Here is a 20,440-nt window from a genome sequence, read left to right as displayed (position 1 = left end):
AGTTGTAAACATAATATTTCTAACTTAACGTGAAGTGGTCTTTGTAATTGATACTCATATTTAGTACTACTTATACTAACAGCAAGTATCAAATAAAAAGGACACAAATTAAACACGGTCATATAGTCTCACTTGTAAAAGTGGAAATGCAAAATAATCGAACACAGTGTCGCAAAAAATTAGTGCAGGAATTTTCTGAGACTTATCTTCCGCCCCTCCATCTTTTCCCCGCTTGTAACGTAATTGTCAAGTATAAGGCAGATTAGCGGCTGCAGTGAAATGGTTCCTTTTTGTATGCACACATTTATTAGTCATCGCCTCTCCTCCCTCATTGCTTAATCACTAAATTCTGTTATTTTATAAATTATATGAAAAACGAAGGTATGTTTTCTTCTTAAAGAAAATTAATTTGACTAAAAGGACTAACCCGATCTGCGCTGGTATAAAACCTAGCCGCACCCTAAGTTCATGAACTTCATTCTCTCTCTCTCTCTGTTAATTAACGTAAATCAGATAACAACACTTCCTTGTCTTGAATGAGGTGTGAGGGGAGCTCGGGCATGGAGGAAGGTGGTGACCAGAATTGTACACAGTAAGGGATCATTCCTTTTTTGTAGCCATCGTTGGGCTAATTGATGTGGACCTTTGCTCACTTTGTTTAATCAACTTTCGGGAATGTGTCCCTATTTATTTTGACGAAAGTACGATTCAATTTAAGTGATTTGTGTGTTTTTTTGAAGGGTCGCGTGGCCACGTTAAATTCATCTAAATTTAGGGTGCTGTGCCACCCAAATTAAAGTATCACTGCTTTGTTTCACTGTTAACATTAGTAAATTTTAGTTTTGTAATAAAATTGTAAAAATCCTCCGTGTTTACCATTCGAGTTGTCCTTGTGCACGGTCTGGAACCTGCCCCTAAGTTAGGGCTATCAGCCTCACTCCATTTGGCACAAACCTAAAACACTGTCGCTATAACATTCGCGACAGAGAGACATACCCTAAATTCAGTACACGAAATAAAAATTAACAGTCCTAAAATCAATGGTCAAATAGTGTGGTTTGACCAATGAAAATTAAAATAGAAACACTACATTTTATTAGAAATCATTTTTCCATACTGTTTAACATGCACATTGCTTTTTACATTTTCATTCTAACAATAAATGATAAATATCCTATCCAAAACTTCCTATATGTTCAACTCAATGCAAAACACCCTTTTCAGTCCTTCTTAGGCTCTTCCATATGGCTTTCTTACCCACCTACCCCACTTCAATAAAAAAAAAAACAAAGTAGTTTGTAGGCTTACTCCCTGGGTAAGTGGAAATGTCTTTAGCTCAACTCTTAGAACTGGGAAATAGCTCGCAAAAGTGTCCGGTCCGCTGAGACTCTGTGGGCACCGGAGGAGTTGGAAGACCTACCGTTACTCAGATAAGAACTATGGGAAGGGAGGCTGTGGACGAGAGGAGATCTGTGAAAGACAAAGCACTGGAAAGACATGAGTGGCAAAGTGTCACAGAGGTCCTTTGTGTCACTTGACTTTGGAGGCGATGGCGATGATGCAATATTCTATAGCGCGATATCAAAATAATGACAACACCTACATCTAAAGAAAAGTGGCTAAAGGGTCTAATAGTTTTTCTCTCGTGCTGTGTTTACGAGCAACGTGAAGTCACTACTGGAAACGTGCTCATTGCTGGTGGCCCGGCACGGCCCGGCATGGCCCAGCAAAACCTAGCCCAGCCTGGCATGACCCAACCCATCCCAGCATGACCCGGCTCCGCCCGGCACGACCCGACACTATTGCCATTCAAATGCTGATATCTCCAAAAGACTGAGATAAAAGATTTTTTTTTTTCAGCAAGTAAAACCTCACATCTTTAAATCTCATCCCATACTAGATTTATTTTTTAAAATATTATAAATTAACTTTCAAAGGATGTTTTGATAATTGCATTATAATGTTCTCAAAATTGATTTCAGCACCAAATTCGATAGTTTTCTTGAAAACTAGGCTTAGTTAAACCGTCTTCTCACTTCCGCTAATTAGAATCATTTCCCACTGTATCGTTTGTCATATAATTACCAGTTTAATGTTGGAAGACTATTTGTAGCAGAGAGTTCCGATCGAGATACCTAGTTAACCCTTTGATGGTTTAACTTGAAGATTCGTGAGTTCTTTAGGGCGCCATACTGGTACTATGTATTATTATTGCTGCTCTTCCTCTTACACCAATGTCTCCCTTCTGGCAGAGCTTCATAAAGGCGAAGTTTCAAGGCTGCAAACGCTAACTTACGAGAATTTGTTTGATTTGTCTGTAAATATGGTGCTATAGCATAACAGCCAGTTACCAGTTAAATACAATCTTCTCTAATCCGTATTTCATTGTAGGAAGTCTTACAGTAGTTCATAACATAAAGAACACGTCTTATTATTCAAAATGCATTTATCAACGTCTTTTGGGCGCAAGGACAGTTTACAACGTGTCTCGAAAGAAGATTCAGACATGCTTAAAATAAATAGAAACCGAAAAAAACTAGAAAAAGAGGGAAATTGAAGTACAAGTTCTGAAAAACGCATTAGCATCTTTCTACCAAACATGACGAGGTAATCTTAAGGAAAACTTAATACTATGCATGGAAAATGGTGGCATACAAACATAAATCGGAAACTACTGAAGGAGGGAATCTCTTCTCTCATCAAGAAACCATTCTTCCCCAAGCAAAGTACCGGCCCTGATGCGCACAGTAGCACGCAATAAGCAAAAATAATCGGTAGTTCTCAGTGGTATATGTACACTTCCAAGGTCAACTGAGCACTTTTTGGGGGAGAGCGCTTACAGTAATTAACCGGTGAACCGTTTTGTCTTATCGTCGTAATATCAGCCGATAAGTTGTTTCCTCTGAACCTGCGCTTCTGAAAATGTTTTTCATTCCAGGAGCTCGCCGTATTGTTGGGGAATATTATCAGAGATATAAGGAGACAGGAGACATTGCGAACGGAAGGAAGCGCTAATGTACGACGACGAACAAGATTACTGGCTGACAACTAGGCCAACAGGTACTTCTGATAGAAAGCAATTCTATTATCTATATGCGTATTGAGTATGTGGGAATGGGTTGCAAAGATAGTAAAGCATGAGCATTATAACGTGTTTCAATCTTTAATGTAGATTTTATCATTACACGAGGGAAATAGAAATAGTATAAAAAGACTGATCATGGCGACTACGGAAATGGCAGCTGAGGGGGTTCACTGAGACGAAGTAAAAGTATTCATGCAGGGCGTTACAGTTCCAGATGCGTAGATTTTCTACGCCACAACACCCGGTATACAGGATGTGTCCGGACAGAAAACGCAATGCTATAAACAACACCCCCACCCCCTTCTTGGTGTTTAGTTAAAGGATCATATGTAGGTTTTTTAAACGTTAAATACCAAAGATAAAAGTGGATTTTTGTCTCAAAAAATTATTCATGTCCAAACAATTACACAAAGACTGAACAGTGTGTATTTTTTTTTCGTTATAGATTATAATAAGACAGGTTTCCGAGACGCGCTTTCAAACGTTTCCTTTCTCTCTGACAAAACATTGGAAGAGAATGACTCTCGACCGGCGCTTTTGTCCTCACGCGAGTTTCATTGCCATAAAGGACAACGAAAGGAAATGACACCGAGTTTCATAAGGCCGAGGATCGTTCGGGATACGCTTTCGATTATAATCAGTCCATCAGGGTGACTAAGAACACAAACGGGATCAGAACCTGGCCTAGATAATGGTGAATAGATTGCATATTGCCCAATGTCTGCCAAGGATCTCAGTATCAAGACCCTGAAAGTGATGGCGATAATAAGAGGCTTATGCATTTACCTTCGGTATGAAGTAAGAGGCGTGATTACTGCATCCAGTGTCCTTCAACGCAGTTTTCCGGAGAAGATTATTGTAGACTCGATCAGTTCCTCAGGCTTACTGGGGGATTATTCGTTGATATATATCTATATATCTATATATAATACATATTATACTGGAAGATTGGGGCATCTTGAACACCGTAGATTAACCAGAAATAAAACAGCAAATAGCCATCGTAGCATCATATTTATTTGGCCAAATTTTCGAGATCACATGTTTCATCTTCAGGGCTGTTAGAGTACAGAGAATAAAAAAAAAAAAAAAATAGACTCGGTTAAAAACTCACAAAGCCTAAAGTAAGGGACTTAACCTAAAAAAAATGAAAAAAACTAAAGAAACTCTAAAACGTATAGGACAAAAAAAAAAAAACTTCAAAACATTGAAAACCTAATATTGAAAAAACTTTATATATATATATATATATAATATATATATATATATATATATATATATATATGTGTGTGTGTGTGTGTGTGTGTATTTTATATATAATGAGAATGTATTAGTACCTAACTCTATCGGAGCTAAGAACTGAGTGACATTCTTAGGAGGACGACGTCAACTTAGGCTATATATATAAAATAGTGGAAGAGATCTGGCTGTTCGGGGAAGGAAAAAGCTGCTTGATAAAGATTTCAGGATGGAGAGAGTGGCCAATGGGTGTTTGGCAGTAATATTAAAATCTTCATAAGAAAATGATGCCTTGCATTTCTGACAGTGATCTCTTATATTACGAAATTCTTTTGTTTATAATTGACATCCAGTTCGGTGACTAACTTGGAGATGAGAGTCAGCTCTGACTTTGAGCAATCTCTTGTGGCTCCTATATATATATGTATATATAATAATATATATATATATAATATATATATATATATATAATATATATATAGATATACCCCCTATCATATATATATAGATATAATTACACCCCAGCCTTGAACATTGCAAAGAAAGGAAAGAGTAGGCTATTAATCAGTCAAACAAAAACAATAATTTGTTTGCTTAATTCGCTAGCATTCTGAGGAATCACTATGGCCGGCTGAAGTTGATTGTCGGAATTGTGGTAAATTATATATAAAAGGAAAAAAAATTAACGTTTTTGCCTCACTTATGAATCAGCTGTTGCTCTGTTGCATTAGAGACTCAAGTAATTTACTTCATCATCCAAAATGTTTTTCGAACTGAATAGAATATAGAATTTAAAAAGGTTTGAAAGGTGAACTGGCGGAAAACCTCAAAGCAGTTGCACTATGAATCAGTTGTCAGAAGAAGGTGGCAAGTAAGGAAGAAAGAGAATATGAAAGGAGGCACAGTAAAATGAACGAAAGGGGTTGTAGCTAGGAGCCGAAGGCACGCTGAAAAGATCCTTAAATAATGCCTACAGTGCACCATACGATGTGCACCAACGGCGCTACCCCACTACAAGGCTAAAATGTTTTTCGTACTATATTCAATTTCCCACGGTAAAATATTCCAGGTTTGCCCAAATTATACAATTTCATGATGGAGATTCAAGAATCAAGAGAAAAACATTTAGCCTAGTATTTATTTATTAATAATTTCATTTTTATAAAATGTAAACTTTATGTATATAATTTTTTTTAACGATTTCAGCACTTGAGTGAGACATGCATTTAAGAAGTGCATTTTTCCTAGCCAGTTACTTAATATCTGGTTTTTAGAGAATTTAACAATTATTCATTTTTTATATTTGATATGATTGATTGATTGATTTGTGGAATTTATGCACACACGCCAAGCACTGGCAACTATGGCCACTCAGCGCTTTAAAAAAAAAAAACATTAATTTAGCTAAAATTCATTAAAACTATAAATCAAGGTAAAAAAAATACCAATAAAATATAATAAAGTCTTTAATACAAATGAAAGAAATCAGTAAAATCTGATAAGTTGAATTCTGAAATAAAAGTCGGTTTTCTTAAAAAAAAAGAAGAAGAAAAAAAAAAACAACAACTTTAGTTTCCTGGTATCACGATCATTATCAAGTAAACCATTTGATATGGTTTCCCAATATGATACTACGAATTGCTATTTACTCTGTAATATCAATTATGATGACTTTGGCAAGGCAGTCTGTAGCCTACCAACCAAGGCCAAAGCCTTGCGCCAAAGGTCGGTTATCCTGAATATAATTATAATGAGTAAAGCGCCGAGTACATTTCCATCCCTAGTACGAGCTTGAAGCTTTGTGCGGTGAAGGAGACTTTTCGTCTCATTTCAAATTTCGATCTTCAAAGGATTTGAGGGGAAATAATATGAAAATGTATCAGAAGATCAAGAAGTCAACGGTTGAATTGTAGATGAAACCTCAGTGTAACAAATCTTTCACAAGATCAGCCGTTTCAGTAACCTACCCATAAGTCTTATCAGATACTGCGCCTAGCAAAAAAAAAAAAAAAAAAAAAAAAAAAAAAAAAAAATGACAAGCGTAGCACCAAAGCAACTCTCTCTCCATAGAGGCATAGAGTATAATATCACTTCTGAAGGACACCCCAAATCCAGTGGTCGTGGGTTATTACGTGAGTGCTGGCTGAGCAAGGCCGGACGGAATGAAACGGTTAGGTAGCCATCGTCTCAAGCAGATGATAACACTACGCAGGCGCCACCGGGCGTGACGTCACGTCTCCCCCTTCCGTAAAAGTGTTCTTTTTATACGACACTCTTTAAAGTCTGCATTTCAAAACATTTAACAATTACAGACAACAGACTGTGAAACTGATGGTGGAACCTAACACAAGTTAGAGCTATTTAATCTTAGATAGTATAGCATATATTTTAAGACTAAATTATTCGTTGCAGTTGAAAGAACACAAAGACGTTTCATTTTAAAATATTCAGCGTCCACTACGACGAGAAAATGTGCAACCAAAGATAGAATGATGAAAGAAAATCTACAAGGTTATTCTTTATACTGCCACCGGTTTCCCTCAAAAGCAAAAATCACGATAGAGTGATAATCGAGTTATATATATTTTCGCGTCCATAGGGTGGCAGGCAACAAGTAGTAGTAGTACTACATGCGTGAGAGAACTGTCCATTGTAACAATGGGCTTACTTAAAAGGAAACCCGCTCATAAAAAATTATTTATTTTGTAAAGAATATCTGCGAGAAACTTACAAAATATACCGTTACTAAAACCAACAATTTGACATGAGTCAAATGTAACTCGATACCTCCAAATATCACGGTAAGATATCTGCATAAGATGAAATTACCAGTATAATATATGTCCATGAAAAGCACCAGGAAGCTCAGGTAACAGAAAATGGTTTGAGATAAAAGGAACAATTGCACGGAACGTTTTGATGAACGATGTCTTCATTCCAACGAACTTTCAGATCATTTACTTCACCGATATCTTCACTTGAACTAAATGTTCAAGGAATTCACGCTATAACGAGTTGCACAAACACACACACACACACACACGGAAGAAGGTTATCTTGAGAAATGGAAATCGGCAGGTGTGGCAATGACTATGGATAATGAAAGATCGGAAATGTGGATTCGTAGCTTCAAAAATCTATTTTAGTAATAAACATAAATTTTAGTGTCTTCATAAGTCTAGTTTTAGAATGGACGATTAAGGAACTACTGAACCAGCTCTTCCTTATGGAAATGAAATGCAGATGTTGAATATAAATGAAAAGGAAAATGATTGCAACTGCAGATATGATCTATTTGTGCAGTATATAGGACGAGATCAGTTAAAACGGTAAGAACACCGAAGACTTAGCGAAGTGGTGAAAAGGTTAACTTAGATGAAAGGATGGAAAGTGCTTCGAGGTGGTTTGGTTGCGTGGAGAGACTGGAGGAAGAGAGGCTGGTGACAATAATGCACAATTTGGAAGAACTGATGATAAGGAGGGAAAGACCGTGAAAAAACATTGAAAACGAAGGATCTTGACCTTCAGGATTCACAATGCGCCATTGGTATTTGCCTTCAGTAAGGTTGCGCCATCAATCTGAGTAAGAGAACAAGTGAACAACCTTGAGTCTAGGTTTTGGTGTACGTTAGTGACCTAAGCCCTTTTTTCGGATTATCTTTGGGATGACTTGTGAGATTCCTATTTGTAGGGAGCAGCATAGTTCATCCTGTAATAAAATGGGATCATTCTTCCCCCTACCCCTGTCTGGTCTCCTTGCTAGTTCCTCATTCTAGGAGTTATCAAATATCCCCTGAGGACTAAATAGATCAAGATAACTTTAGACCTCACAAAGATTGGAAGTGTTCATCCCGGGAGATATGGGCTGTCATTTTAACTTCTTGTATGCAATGCACAAAGAATGTCAAGTTTATAGTACAGCATGGACAGAAGCAATAAAAGGTTTGACTTCATTGTCGGGAAAACGACGAAAAAGGTCGTTATCTTGCTTCAGAAAGAAATGCGTAAAGATAAAATGAGAAACATTAAGCAAAAGTGGTACTACAGATAGTTTTGGAAAAGTAGATTTAGTATCATCAACAGTCATTATAGATACCAGAATCACTACTAAAAATATTCCATAAATAATAGCGAAAATGAACGAATCTCATTCACGAGTCCTTGTCAAATAGAGGCAAATATAAGCAAGCGTCCTAAATTTTACTTGAGTTGAATTACTGTCCAGCTGATTGAGAGAACTGGAATCCGGGTAAAAGAGAAAGGAAGAGGAGAAGAAGAAATAATCGAATCAAGAGTAAACATAAAAAAAGGACAGTCAATAACCGAGTACTTCATTTATTGGGTGAAACAAAAGTCAGAAGCAATACATCTATTATATCATAATAATAAAATCTCAGTGGATCTTGTTTGACCTCACCTGAGTGATAGTAGGGGAGGCATGACACAGCCACCCAACCCATGCAAACTAGTTTGTCCGCCCTAGGTGGGGACGGATTAGGTAGGGGAGACAGCAGCGCGGATCCAGAGCGCGTAGCACGCATCAACAAGCCTGTTTGAAATGGGCAATCAAACTGATGTGAAATTGTTAATGTTAGAAGTAAACAAATAAAGTTGACCATTTGTATTCTTGGGAGTAATAATTATGATTCTTTTAGAGGAGATCACCCATGTGAATTTGATAGAGTTGCATATATATATATATATATATATATATATATATATTATTATATATATATATATATATATACATATATACACACATTTATGTGTGTAAGTTATTCCTTAGGTATAATGAAATCAATATCAAACGATACTTGCACCTTAATATTTATGATTACGAAAAAAAAGGGTGTGTATAAGTGACAAGAATTCACATACATACACAAACACACACACACAAATGATGTGTATGTACACAGAAACAAAGGTGAGAGACTTACTGCTCTTAATTTTTCGTTGTGTTTTGCTTGAATGCACAAACTCGCTGAATTTCCTGCCTGATCGAAATTGTGGGAAAATTCATTGGTTTAACGAAAACAGAACAAAATATTGTTCCTGCGTGACGCCAGGGAATCTTGCAGAATATTTTGTATATAAAAAAATTCTAGTAAACGATCTGGTAAATCAAGCAATAAATACGCAGAGGTATAATATAAATTTTCCTTATCTTCCTGACCAGACTGCAAAGCAAGATTGGGGAAGTACTTAAGTGTCCTTCGAACAGCAGCTGAAACGCGCCACAGGATATAAATGTATATTTTTCATCCCAAAAACGTGAATCACATGATTCGCTCTCTGCCTGAATATCTACTAAAGCAGAAATCCATCGTAGGGGCTGCCCGTGCCTCCTTAGTAATGATTTGCAGTGTTGGTTCTTCCAACACCGTCTCCATCCCATTATACTCCAGCCAAGCATCCAGCCAGCCTACCATTGGTTCCTTTTCTGAGTCTATCCTTCTTCTTCCTTGATTCGCAGGAGCGTGTTATTCTCAATCGTCTGTGCGGCGACTGGGCGTCGTCCATTTCCGCTTAGGTCTTTTCTCACCATTCAAACGAGTCCTCTTCTCTATTCTATGGTCTAAGCTCTGAGACCTTCTACTTAAGTCTAAGGATATTTTTAGACCTTCATCTGTAATCTAAGGTCAAAGAATCTTAGACTTTCTTCTCTGGTGTTTAAGATCATAGACCTTCTTCTCTATAGTCTAAGGTCTAAGGATCTTAGGACCTTCTTCTGAAATCTAAGGTCAAAGGATCTTAGACGTTCTTCTCTAGTCTTTAAGATCCTAGACCTTCTTCTCTATAGTCTAAGGTCTAAAGATCTTAGACTTTCTTCTCTAGTCTAAGGATCTTAGACTTTCTTCTATAGTCATAAGATCTTAGACATTCTTCTATATAGTGTAAGGATCTTAAGACTTTCTTCTCTAGTCTAAGGATCTTCGACTAGACCACCTGTAACCTAAGGTCAAAGGATCTTAGACTTTCTTCTCTAGTCTTTAAGATCCTAAACCTTCTTCTCTATAGTCTAAGGATCTTAGACTTTCTTCTCTAGTCTAAGTTCTGAGATCCTTAGACCATAGACTAGAGAAGAACGTCTAAGGTCTTAAGAGTAGAGTAGAACGTCTAAGATCTGTAACCTTAGGTTACAGGTGGTCTAGTCGAAGATCCTTAGACTAGAGAAGAAAGTCTTAAGATCCTTACACTATATAGAAGAATGTCTAAGATCTTAAGACTATAGAAGAAAGTCTAAGATCCTTAGACTAGAGAAGAAAGTCTAAGATCTTTAGACCTTAGACTATAGAGAAGAAGGTCTAGGATCTTAAAGACTAGAGAAGAACGTCTAAGGATCTTTGACTTTCTTCTATAGTCTTAAAATCTTAAGGATCTTAGACGTTCTACTCTACTCTTAAGACCTTAGACGTTCTTCTCTAGTCTATGGTCTAAGGATCTCAGAACTTGCTCTAGTGACCTAGTCTATACTCTGACGCTCCCCGACCGCTATAAATACTCCATGATAACCCAGTACCCTGTAGGTATCTACTCTTGAAAGCATTATTCTCTCTAGCTCTCTCTCTGTCTCTGTCTCTCTCTCCACTTTGTTCATTCCCCACCGTAACAAGACACAATAATAATGTTCCAGTTCTTGACGCGTGGTCACTCCAGTGTCCCACAAGCTTCCTGAGTCACGCACTAGTCTCAAAGTGTTTTTTCACCACCAGTGAGTCACATAATGATATGTAATGACTATTTTCGCCTTACTTGCTTTATTCACATATCAAGCATCGGAGAAACCCGGAGACAGCCAGTACTCTTTGAGCTTCCGTCGTGGAAAGGTGAATATCTGTCCGTCTGTGGGAGATTTACGACTCATTTTTTTTTTTCCAGCTTGGTTTAAGTTTTTTTTTTCACCGATTCACATCATCTTTTTGGCAGAGTCGCGCGCTTCGACCTAGTCCGATTCGTTGCTGTCTTTTTGCCTGTGTTTATATATCTCTTTATGCGTTATTTTTTTCATGTGCTACGTAAGTATTACTTTTATATTTTCAAAGTGTTTCTTTCTTTTTTATTTTCTGGAGAGATTTGATATCCGTTTAACTTTTCTCTTGCTTATGCCAATTCTTCTTCATTCTCGATTACTACTGTAATTAATTTCGTGATGTGGAGAAACATACATGCATAGAGGTTGCACACATGCAAGTGCACACACACACACTATATATATATTATATATATATATATATATATATATATACATATATATATATATATATATATATATATATAATATACTTATAAATACCTAGATGTATACATACATTATATATACCCTCTTTCTTGGTGACATTCCTGAAGTAGCGGTAATTGGATATTAAACGACATTTGTAGCTTAATATGAAAAGTCACGGTGATGATAAAAACCCATATACGTATATATATATATATATATATATATATATATATATATATATATATGTGTGTGTGTGTGTGTGTGTGTGTGTGTGCATCTATTTATATTTGTATGTGTGTATGTACTTGTGTGTGTGGGTGTGTTTGTATACCGTTTGACAGGCGTCGTGTAGAAAGAGAGTTATAAAGCGAAGGTCGTTCAATCTTTTCTTTTGAATTTTACAGACAAAGGAACGATTACCCCAAAGCAATTGGTCACAGTGTGTGGTCATGGCAGTATATATAAATTCACGTTTAACTCATCATGGAAACTTTCTTCAACTAGAGGTGACAAGATAAATAAAAATCTGTGGAATAAACTTATTTATTTACATATAAAAAGCAAAGCCCGGGAAAGTAGTAGCCTACCATCACTTGACGCCGCGAGGTGAAGAATTGCAGAGAACTTTCTAGACAGCATTTAAACTAAAATAAAATATACCTTTTTATTGTTATAATCGTTTGATCTGTCTTCTGCTCTGTATGGATCGCTCGAAATGAGTTTGTTCAAACTGCCCTCGAGTAAATAAGTAGCCAATGTGTGTGCGTGTGTGTGTGTGTGTGTAAACGTATACCGTACGTCCACGAGGACAGTGAAATAACGGATTACAAGCAATTCTTTTAAGGAATTCTCAAGCAACTAGCAACCTACACAACAGAAAACGATAAAGAAAAGCCTAGTCTTACAATACATAACCAAGATTAAAGGAGCATAAAGGATATAAAACCGTATCATACCTGCAAAGGTCATCACAATTCAACTGATCTTTCATTATCTGATTCCGTTCTGGGTTAAGTAGTTATGGCATGAGTCTAGCGATTGGTGTAGCTATTCGAAAACTTCAGTTCTCTTGCAGTTCAGGCGAGTGGCGCCAACACTAACACTAGACACCAAGATACCCCAACCTGGAAAAGGCCTGAGATAGAATTGACTTGGTGGATGACATCGCTGTCTGATACAGCAGATAAGACACTGGTATAATGAAAGTTCTGAGACGTGTGAAGTGAAGGACACGACGGCAAATATAAATGGGAGGGAGAGTGACTGAGTTGTTGATGTAGAGTGGTCTGAGATTTGGAAATGCTTTGTCTTCATGGCTGTTTCACGCTGCGTTGATATTTGCAGGTGATAACATCCTGATTAGTGATAGTGAAGGCACTTTCCTATAATAGTTACCGCCGAGGGTTTCAACCCGGTATGTATCCAGCTTTCCGGCGTGTTTAGTACAAGCCAGTTGGGGATGACTGTAAAAACATAGACAAAAGACTGTACTAGATATCATTAAGATATTAACCCTCAAGAGATAGTCCTAGATAAAGACCCCGAAAACCCTTGTGGGGCGGGGGGCGGGGCGGGGGGCACTAACTAGAAAAGATCCACAGTGAAAATAAACCGATGTTTGTAAGTTGGAAAAATACCCGAAAATACATGCGAGGAAGGTGGCACCTAGGGTGTCTGCACAAGTTGAAAAAGACACCTGGGGTGTCTGCTAAAGTTTGAAAAAGACACTATGGTTGTCTCTGGAAGCCAAAGTGGGAATATACGAACGGACTGGACTTGTTTAGGCCAAACGTCCTTTATGGAAGTGAAATGTAGATGTTCAATGCAGAAGAAAAAATAAAAAAAAAAAGATTGAAGTTGTTGAGAAGAATTATTATAGCAGGTTCACTTAAGGTAGATTCTTGGATGAGCCCTATGCTTACGAGACGTTTGTGTGGCGGCCGCTGATTGGCTGGTACCGGGAGGTAGGCAGGCAGCTCCCACCCAATGAGGGGCCGCCAAACAAATGTCACGCAGGCATAGCGCTCACCCAAGAATCTACCTTAGTATATGTATATGTGATGCAAGAAGAATTGAAGGGTGAAAGATGTAGAGATATGAAGTGGTAGATGTTTGCATAGATGAATGAAGGGAAGACTATATTTTGGTCATACTGACATGTGAAAACGATGCACAGTCAGGACAGATGGATTAATAGAAAAGGCAGTGGGAAAAGTGCTAAATATCCAGGAAGCATGGAAGTCAGTGCAATATAGACGAGGGAGCTCCATGTATGTATGAGAATTTGGTGTGCTATTGAATTGATAGGGCTTCAGTGTACAGCGAATTAAAAGTTCCTCGTTGGACGAGTGGGTACGTGCTCGCCTACTGATTCAGTAGTCGTGAGTTCGATTCCACGCTCTGCCAACGTAGAACCAGAGGAATGTATTTCTGGTGATTAAAAATTAATTTCTCGATATAATGTAGTTCGGATCCTACAACAAGCTGTGGGTCCCGTTGCTAGGTGACCAATTGGCTCCTAGCCACGTGAAAATATCTCATTCTTCGGGCTCAGCCCTAGGAGAGCTGCTAATCAGCTTAGTGGTCTGGTAAAACTAAGATATAATTAACAGCAAATTAAAAAGGAAAGAATTCATTTTGGTCCAGTGTATCGACGTGATTCACTGCAATTCCCATTTTAAATACACAGTGATATCCAGATACGTACTACTCGCTACAACACACGAGTATTGGCAGTGAAACTTCAATGTAAGATGGTATTCTGTCTGAGATTTCGACAAAACCCATCTGAGATTCTCGTGACAATGGAATTTATGGTAAATGAGGAAAGATAAGGTTATTTTATGTTGTCAACGAATAGCAGAAAGAGCGAGAGATATCCTAAAATACCTGTTGAGACCAGCCTTCTCGCTTTGTAATCCAACCAGGGGCCATTCGTGTGAAAGAACCATAGAACATTAACATCTGCATGGATAAGCACCGGTATGAAATGAGAATGTAGAGTGCCGCAAACCTAGATTCAAATATTTATATATTTTTCGCCTTGGTGTTCCTCAAGGTAGTGTACCTGACTCACTACTGTTTACGCTACGTAAGAACATAATGGGGTTTAGCCATATAAAGGAAAGTTTGCTGTTTATGAAGGTGGTATTAGTTTCCATTTGCATCGATCCGATGTCCTGATCTGAGACCTGCGATTGCTGACTCTCAACAAGGAATCCTTACACTTAAATTGTTATTGACAACTTTCCTTTAAATGTACGCAATTCGGTTAAAATTCTAGACGACATTCTTGATGGCAAATTTACTTTTATGAGAAATGAGTCTATCAAACCTTTATTAAGCCAAAGCATTGTTATTAGGAGAATGTCTTCCAAGATTTTTTCGGAGGCCTGATTACACAAGAGAAACGTTTTTATTCTTTTCTAATGCCTTATTTGCATTACTTTTCGCAGTTTGGTCTTCAGCAGCTGATTCGCATTTCAAACTTACTTCTGGTACATTTTTTTCATGTTCAAGATCTTAGGAACACATTTTGTCAACGCCGCATTGTTGAATTTTCGTAAGATTTTACACAATTGTCTCCATCTTTCGTACTAAAATTTTCCCATGGTCTACCATCCTAACTATGCAGAATGAAGTCAGTACCTTCTTACGAGCCTCGACATAAAAAAAAAAAAAGTTGTAATGTGCTATATGGCTGAAACCAAGCTCCAAAGACCTTGGTTGAAACAGCAAGACCCAACCATTGGAACTGACATACAGTAACTGTTAGGGTACGTCTGAACTTGCAAAATATGCCACGCGCGACGGAGTTACCGCATATAACGACTTGTTTGTAGGCGTAACCAGTGCTTTATAAGATTATCCAACATTTACCAAAGATTCATTCCTTGATGACGGTTACTGATTTGTTTTCAATCTGTTTGTGATATAGATGCGGTAAGCTGCTGACCTTCATTCTCCACATATGTATAAGGGAGCCATTAATAGCTCTTTCGATGTTACGCACAGAAAAAATATGTGGACGCAAAATCCGGTTTTTTAAGATATTCTGCTTACATATACGTATAAAGGAACGTAAAGCAACAGCCGAAATGTCACTGAATAGATTTAAGTAACTTTTATATATTTTTCAATATATAAAAAAAATTATTTGAATGTCTGCTATACAAGATACACATTTTATCAGGTTTCTGTTGAGGTACACAACTACTACGGAGTAACATGTGTATACTATGGAGTAAATAATGAGCAATGTTTTACTTTATAGCAGGTTAAAATTTGAAATAATTACTTGGCAGTATGAATGACATTCAGATGAGGTCAACACATCAGATTTTATATAAATATTATAAGAAAATTATATATACACAGTTTTAAAATATGTGGACGCAAAATCCGGTTTTTTAAGATATTCTGCTTACATACTACGTATAAAGGAACGTAAAGCAACAGCCGAAATGTCACTGAATAGATTTAAGTATTATAATTAAAATCTTGAGAGCATAATAAACGTCATTTACTTCGCCTTAATAGCAACCCTGCGAGCTTTTAAAAGCTTCCATTACAGAGAAAAATAGAACCGGTGAACGCAAATGCTTATGATCTAAGTAAACATAGCTACTTACCAATGTTAATATCTAACTGTATTAATTCTTGGCATCTTTACTTGATACAGGATGACTTTTGAGAATGGAACAACTAGCAAATGACAGAAGATGACAACGATTCAGAGTAAAGGGAGCTTTCGAGCTGCGCTGGTAAGTTTTCCATTTTAAAGGTCCTTGTAAAGTTAAGTCGTACTTTTGAACATAAGATTTGCAGGAGTCTATCTAGCCATATTATATATATCATATATAGTATATAATATAATATATATATATATATATATTTATATATATATAGATAATAAATATATTATAATATATAATAAATAATTATATCTATATATTATATATATATATATATATATATGTGTGTGTGTGTGTGTGGTGTGTGGTGAGAGAGAGAGAGAAGAGAGAGAGGAGCTTTACTTTTAAACTTTGGTGCAGCTGTAGGAAGTATATTCTAAAAATTAATTTTTAACATTTTTCATCAGACGAACCTGATTCATACTGTGACAGAAGTTTTACGAGTGTAAATAATCTTGATGGTCATCTGTACAACGTGTCCACAATACCTATTTTCCCGCCATTTATCCTGTTTCAGGTACCAGACACCTTTTCTATGTCGACATTGTGATCTTTTAAATCTTTTCTGTTATCCATAGGTGTTGCTCCTGGCGTTGAACCTCCAGAGGAACTGTTGCCGTGCATCAACTGGGCCGCGTGACGGCGCAGAGAGCTTTCAAGGAAAGTCCACCTGGGGATCGGCAAAGGACTTGGACGAACCGCTGAGTTTTGTGGCCTCGGAGTCCAGGTCTTTCAACTCTGTAGTTAGGCCGAGGGGGGACGACATTTTGGGTTCGGTCACGTATGGGCAGAGTGGGAGGTGGGTTGGCAGGGCCACCCCTTTCAACCAGGAGCCTTTCGGCACCGTTGTGTCCACGTCAGTAGCGGTCCGTGGGGGAGAACCAGATTATAATGGGGTTTATGACCCTTACGGGGTGAACCAGCGTAGATTTCCAGATCAGAGAAGACCAACTCCTCCCTCATTTAACAATGTTCCTTTCGACAATTTCATTCCGTATGGCCAGCCTAATTACTATTACGGTCCCTTTTTGCCTTACTACGATCAGAATATCCCGCAATATTACCTCCCAGTTTATAATGAAATCATACCTCTAGGCCGAACCAGGAATCTCCCAGTAAGATATGGCGATGTCAAATTCACCGAAGTGGACCAGAGCGTTAAAGCAGATCTTCGCGACGGCGACTCTAAAAAATTGCGCTCCAGTACCACAAAGTTAAACGAATCCTTAAGACTGAAGCGAACAAATAACGATAATGATTGGGAACTGATTCAGGTGAATGGAACCACAGTCGATGGTTCACAAATGCATCTGGTGGACAAGATGGAAATGGTTCAAGCAACTCCCTCAAGTGCGGATCTTGCACCAAGAGGCATTCCAGCTTCCTCTGAAACAATGCCAGTCAACCGAGGAGTTCCAGCTCATCGGGAGTTTGTGCCCATCAATTTTCAAGTAACCGCTCCTAAACCAGCAGCAGGCTTTGTTTTCTCCAATGCTTTGAAAAACGAAGATTTGAAGTCAGTTCAGGAGAATAATACTGCACAGAACACCACCTCCCAACCTCAGCCGACGCGCAAAATGAAGAAGCCTCCTCCACCGAGGAACTTTTTCGATCTCTCTATCCATCTCGTTTCAGAACCCGAAAACATTTCAGCTCCGAATGAAACAGTTACAGATAATCCAATTCTCACAGGTCAGGTGGTTGCTCCTACGAATTTTGTTCCTATCACTTTCCTAATCCCTACTCCTAGACCAGAGAGCCCAACCTTTGGTACTTTAACGTCAAAGATTTGGAACCAGTTCAGGGAAATAGGACTAATACTTCACACCCTCAGGTGTGGAGCAAAGTGAAAGGCCCTCCGTCCAACAACCTTTCCTCTGATTTCCCCCAAACAGGTTCTGAACCGAGAAATATTTCAGTCTCTCCTGAAGCGGATGCAAATAACGCGGGAGTCCTCGCTCGTCAGAGGTCCTACCCTACAGAGTTTATTCCTATCACGTTCATACAGACTACCTATAAACCAACAGTCCCGGCATCCTTCGGTTCTTTTACTCCCAAGCCAATTAAGACTCCTACAGATCGTTTCAATCCTAACTTTATCCCTACAACTCGTAGACCGATGACTAAATTCCCGTTTTCTCCACAACCACAACCCGATGACATTGATGCTAACGACGTGGACAGAGTTATATCCGATATCATCCGGGTGGTCCCTGGCACGCGAAGAGGCGACCCAACAATGACCCATAACAGAGAGGTCGAAGGCTTCCCGCCTTTGAACTCTCCATTTTTACCCGAGTCAAATCCAGAGGACTTCCCCGGCTTAAACCCTTACCCTCCCCCGCCTCTCTTCCCGGGAGAAATCTCCCCTAGACGACCACCCGACGTAGATGAGGAAGGGTGGACGGTGATCAGATCGAAGTTCAAAGGGACGATCACGAGAACGCCCTTCGAGGAGCCTCCAGCGGGACGTCCTGTAAAATCCCCAGACGTCGAGTTCATTCCCGCCCACCCTGCGAACAACAGGTTCAGTCCGACGGTGATTGACAAAGCTCTGGCGTCCGAGTCGACCGAAACCAAGATCCACAAGGACGTCGTCGGCCCTGTGACGTCATCGAAAAGCTACTTCGATAACTCTGGTGTTGGTAGCAGCTCGCCAGTAGGAAGCTACTTGTCGCTCTCAGCTATGGCAAGTTCCATGATTATTCTGTACTTTTATTCGGGGAATTACGGTAATTGAAGGATAATTGGGACTACAAATAAGAAGAGGATGTTACGGAACTTTATAAGAGGACGAAGACGACATTGTAGTACGCAGAATTTTACGTGGTCGTTTCTGTAAGACTGACATTTTTCGTAATAATAATAATAAAAAAACATTTAGTAACAGCCGATATTTTAAAAACATCGTATTACAGATAGACATTTTTCTCCAAATTTAAACTATAAAAGTACAAGAAATAGAGAAACAATACTATTGTTACTTATGTTCCAATTTCTCCAAATTTAAACTATAAAAGTACAAGAAATAGAGAAACAATACTATTGTTACTTTTGTTCTAAGTTCTATGAACGGTTTTATAAACATGCTAAAACGTAGGTTACAGTGAATTGAATATGTTGTCAAAATAAATTGTATCATTAGTGTTAGGTTCGTCATCTCCGTTGCTTGATGTGCACTTTTTACGTAAGTGTTTGTTAACATCTATTTTCATGTTTCATTAGCACAAGTGTATACATTCAGCAGATGCTTTCAAACGAACATAGTTTGATGCGGAATTCTGAACTGTTATTTATGCACCTGTCTCTGTATACGAGAGAGAGAGAGAGAGAGAGAGAGAGAGAGAGAGAGAGAGAATCTTATCACTACGCTCAGTTAGGGTACTGAGCAACTTGTTCATTACTGAAAAATTCCTAAACTGTATAAAAGTGACTATGTGATTTCTTCCTTGTTTTGAAGTGTTGTGAACAATAAACGAACATATTGAACAGAATGATGTTGCTGACTTGTAGCAAAAAAGATGCAGTCTGTGTAAAAATTCTAATTGATGATTGATTATCAAGACCTGATGTATGTAATGTTTCGGGTACAAATAACCGTTATGGAAATAATATCAATGTAAAAAGACTATAAAGAAATAAAAGAATGTGATATTGTTCATTTCCACAGAGACACGTTAGGGTTTTATATGCTCAATTAAAATTTGTACAAAATTTCTTACGGTCTTTAATTGTAACCTAACACACATTATGTGCATGGCGAAAGTATGGGGTAGAAATGAGAAATAGTTATGTTACTATTGTAAGCGCTAAACTCTTGCTCTACACTATTCCAGTCATCTGCATTAGTCAGTGACAACGAAACCAAAGAAATTGAATAAATTAAGCAGTCGGTGAGAAACAATATCAGTTTAGAAACAAACAAAAATACTGCCATATATCATGGAGGCAGTTAATGGAAAGTTGAACCAACTCCACGAGAGGATCAGCCCCCACCCCCTTTAAAAAAAGGATCATGGAATGCTATAGTGATGAACAATTAGCCAAGCTGTATCATGGAGGTAGTCAATGGGGTGCTACTTTAGTAGGTGCTCTACCTGCGTGTTTCTACAGTTTCGCCGTGTTTAGTTCTAGCCCGCGGGAGGTAAAATGTTTCTAAGTGCACTTTACCACACTTGATCCCCGAGGCTGGCATAA

The 20,440-nt window shown here is 38.2% G+C and overlaps 1 protein-coding gene across 3 annotated transcripts in view; it reads left to right on the top strand.

The window, feature by feature from the left end:
• The window catches only part of LOC135207227 (uncharacterized), a 33,286-nt gene extending 13,338 nt beyond the window's left edge, over positions 1 to 19,948 (top strand). Inside the window, exons 1-3 of one of the 3 annotated variants that reach the window (XM_064238854.1) lie at positions 10,932 to 11,154; positions 16,231 to 16,312; positions 16,822 to 19,948. In XM_064238854.1, coding sequence (XP_064094924.1) covers positions 16,271 to 16,312; positions 16,822 to 18,093 — 1,314 coding nt within the window. In that variant the 5' untranslated portion in view covers positions 10,932 to 11,154; positions 16,231 to 16,270 and the 3' untranslated portion in view covers positions 18,094 to 19,948. The other 2 variants (XM_064238855.1, XM_064238856.1) reach the window with 2 other exon arrangements.
• The last annotated feature ends 492 nt before the right edge of the window (positions 19,949 to 20,440 follow it).

Source organism: Macrobrachium nipponense, chromosome 32, assembly GCF_015104395.2.
Source record: "Macrobrachium nipponense isolate FS-2020 chromosome 32, ASM1510439v2, whole genome shotgun sequence".
NCBI classification, from domain to species: domain Eukaryota; kingdom Metazoa; phylum Arthropoda; class Malacostraca; order Decapoda; family Palaemonidae; genus Macrobrachium; species Macrobrachium nipponense.
Note: the sequence above shows the minus strand (reverse complement) of the source record. Positions and strands in the feature narration are given on the sequence as shown.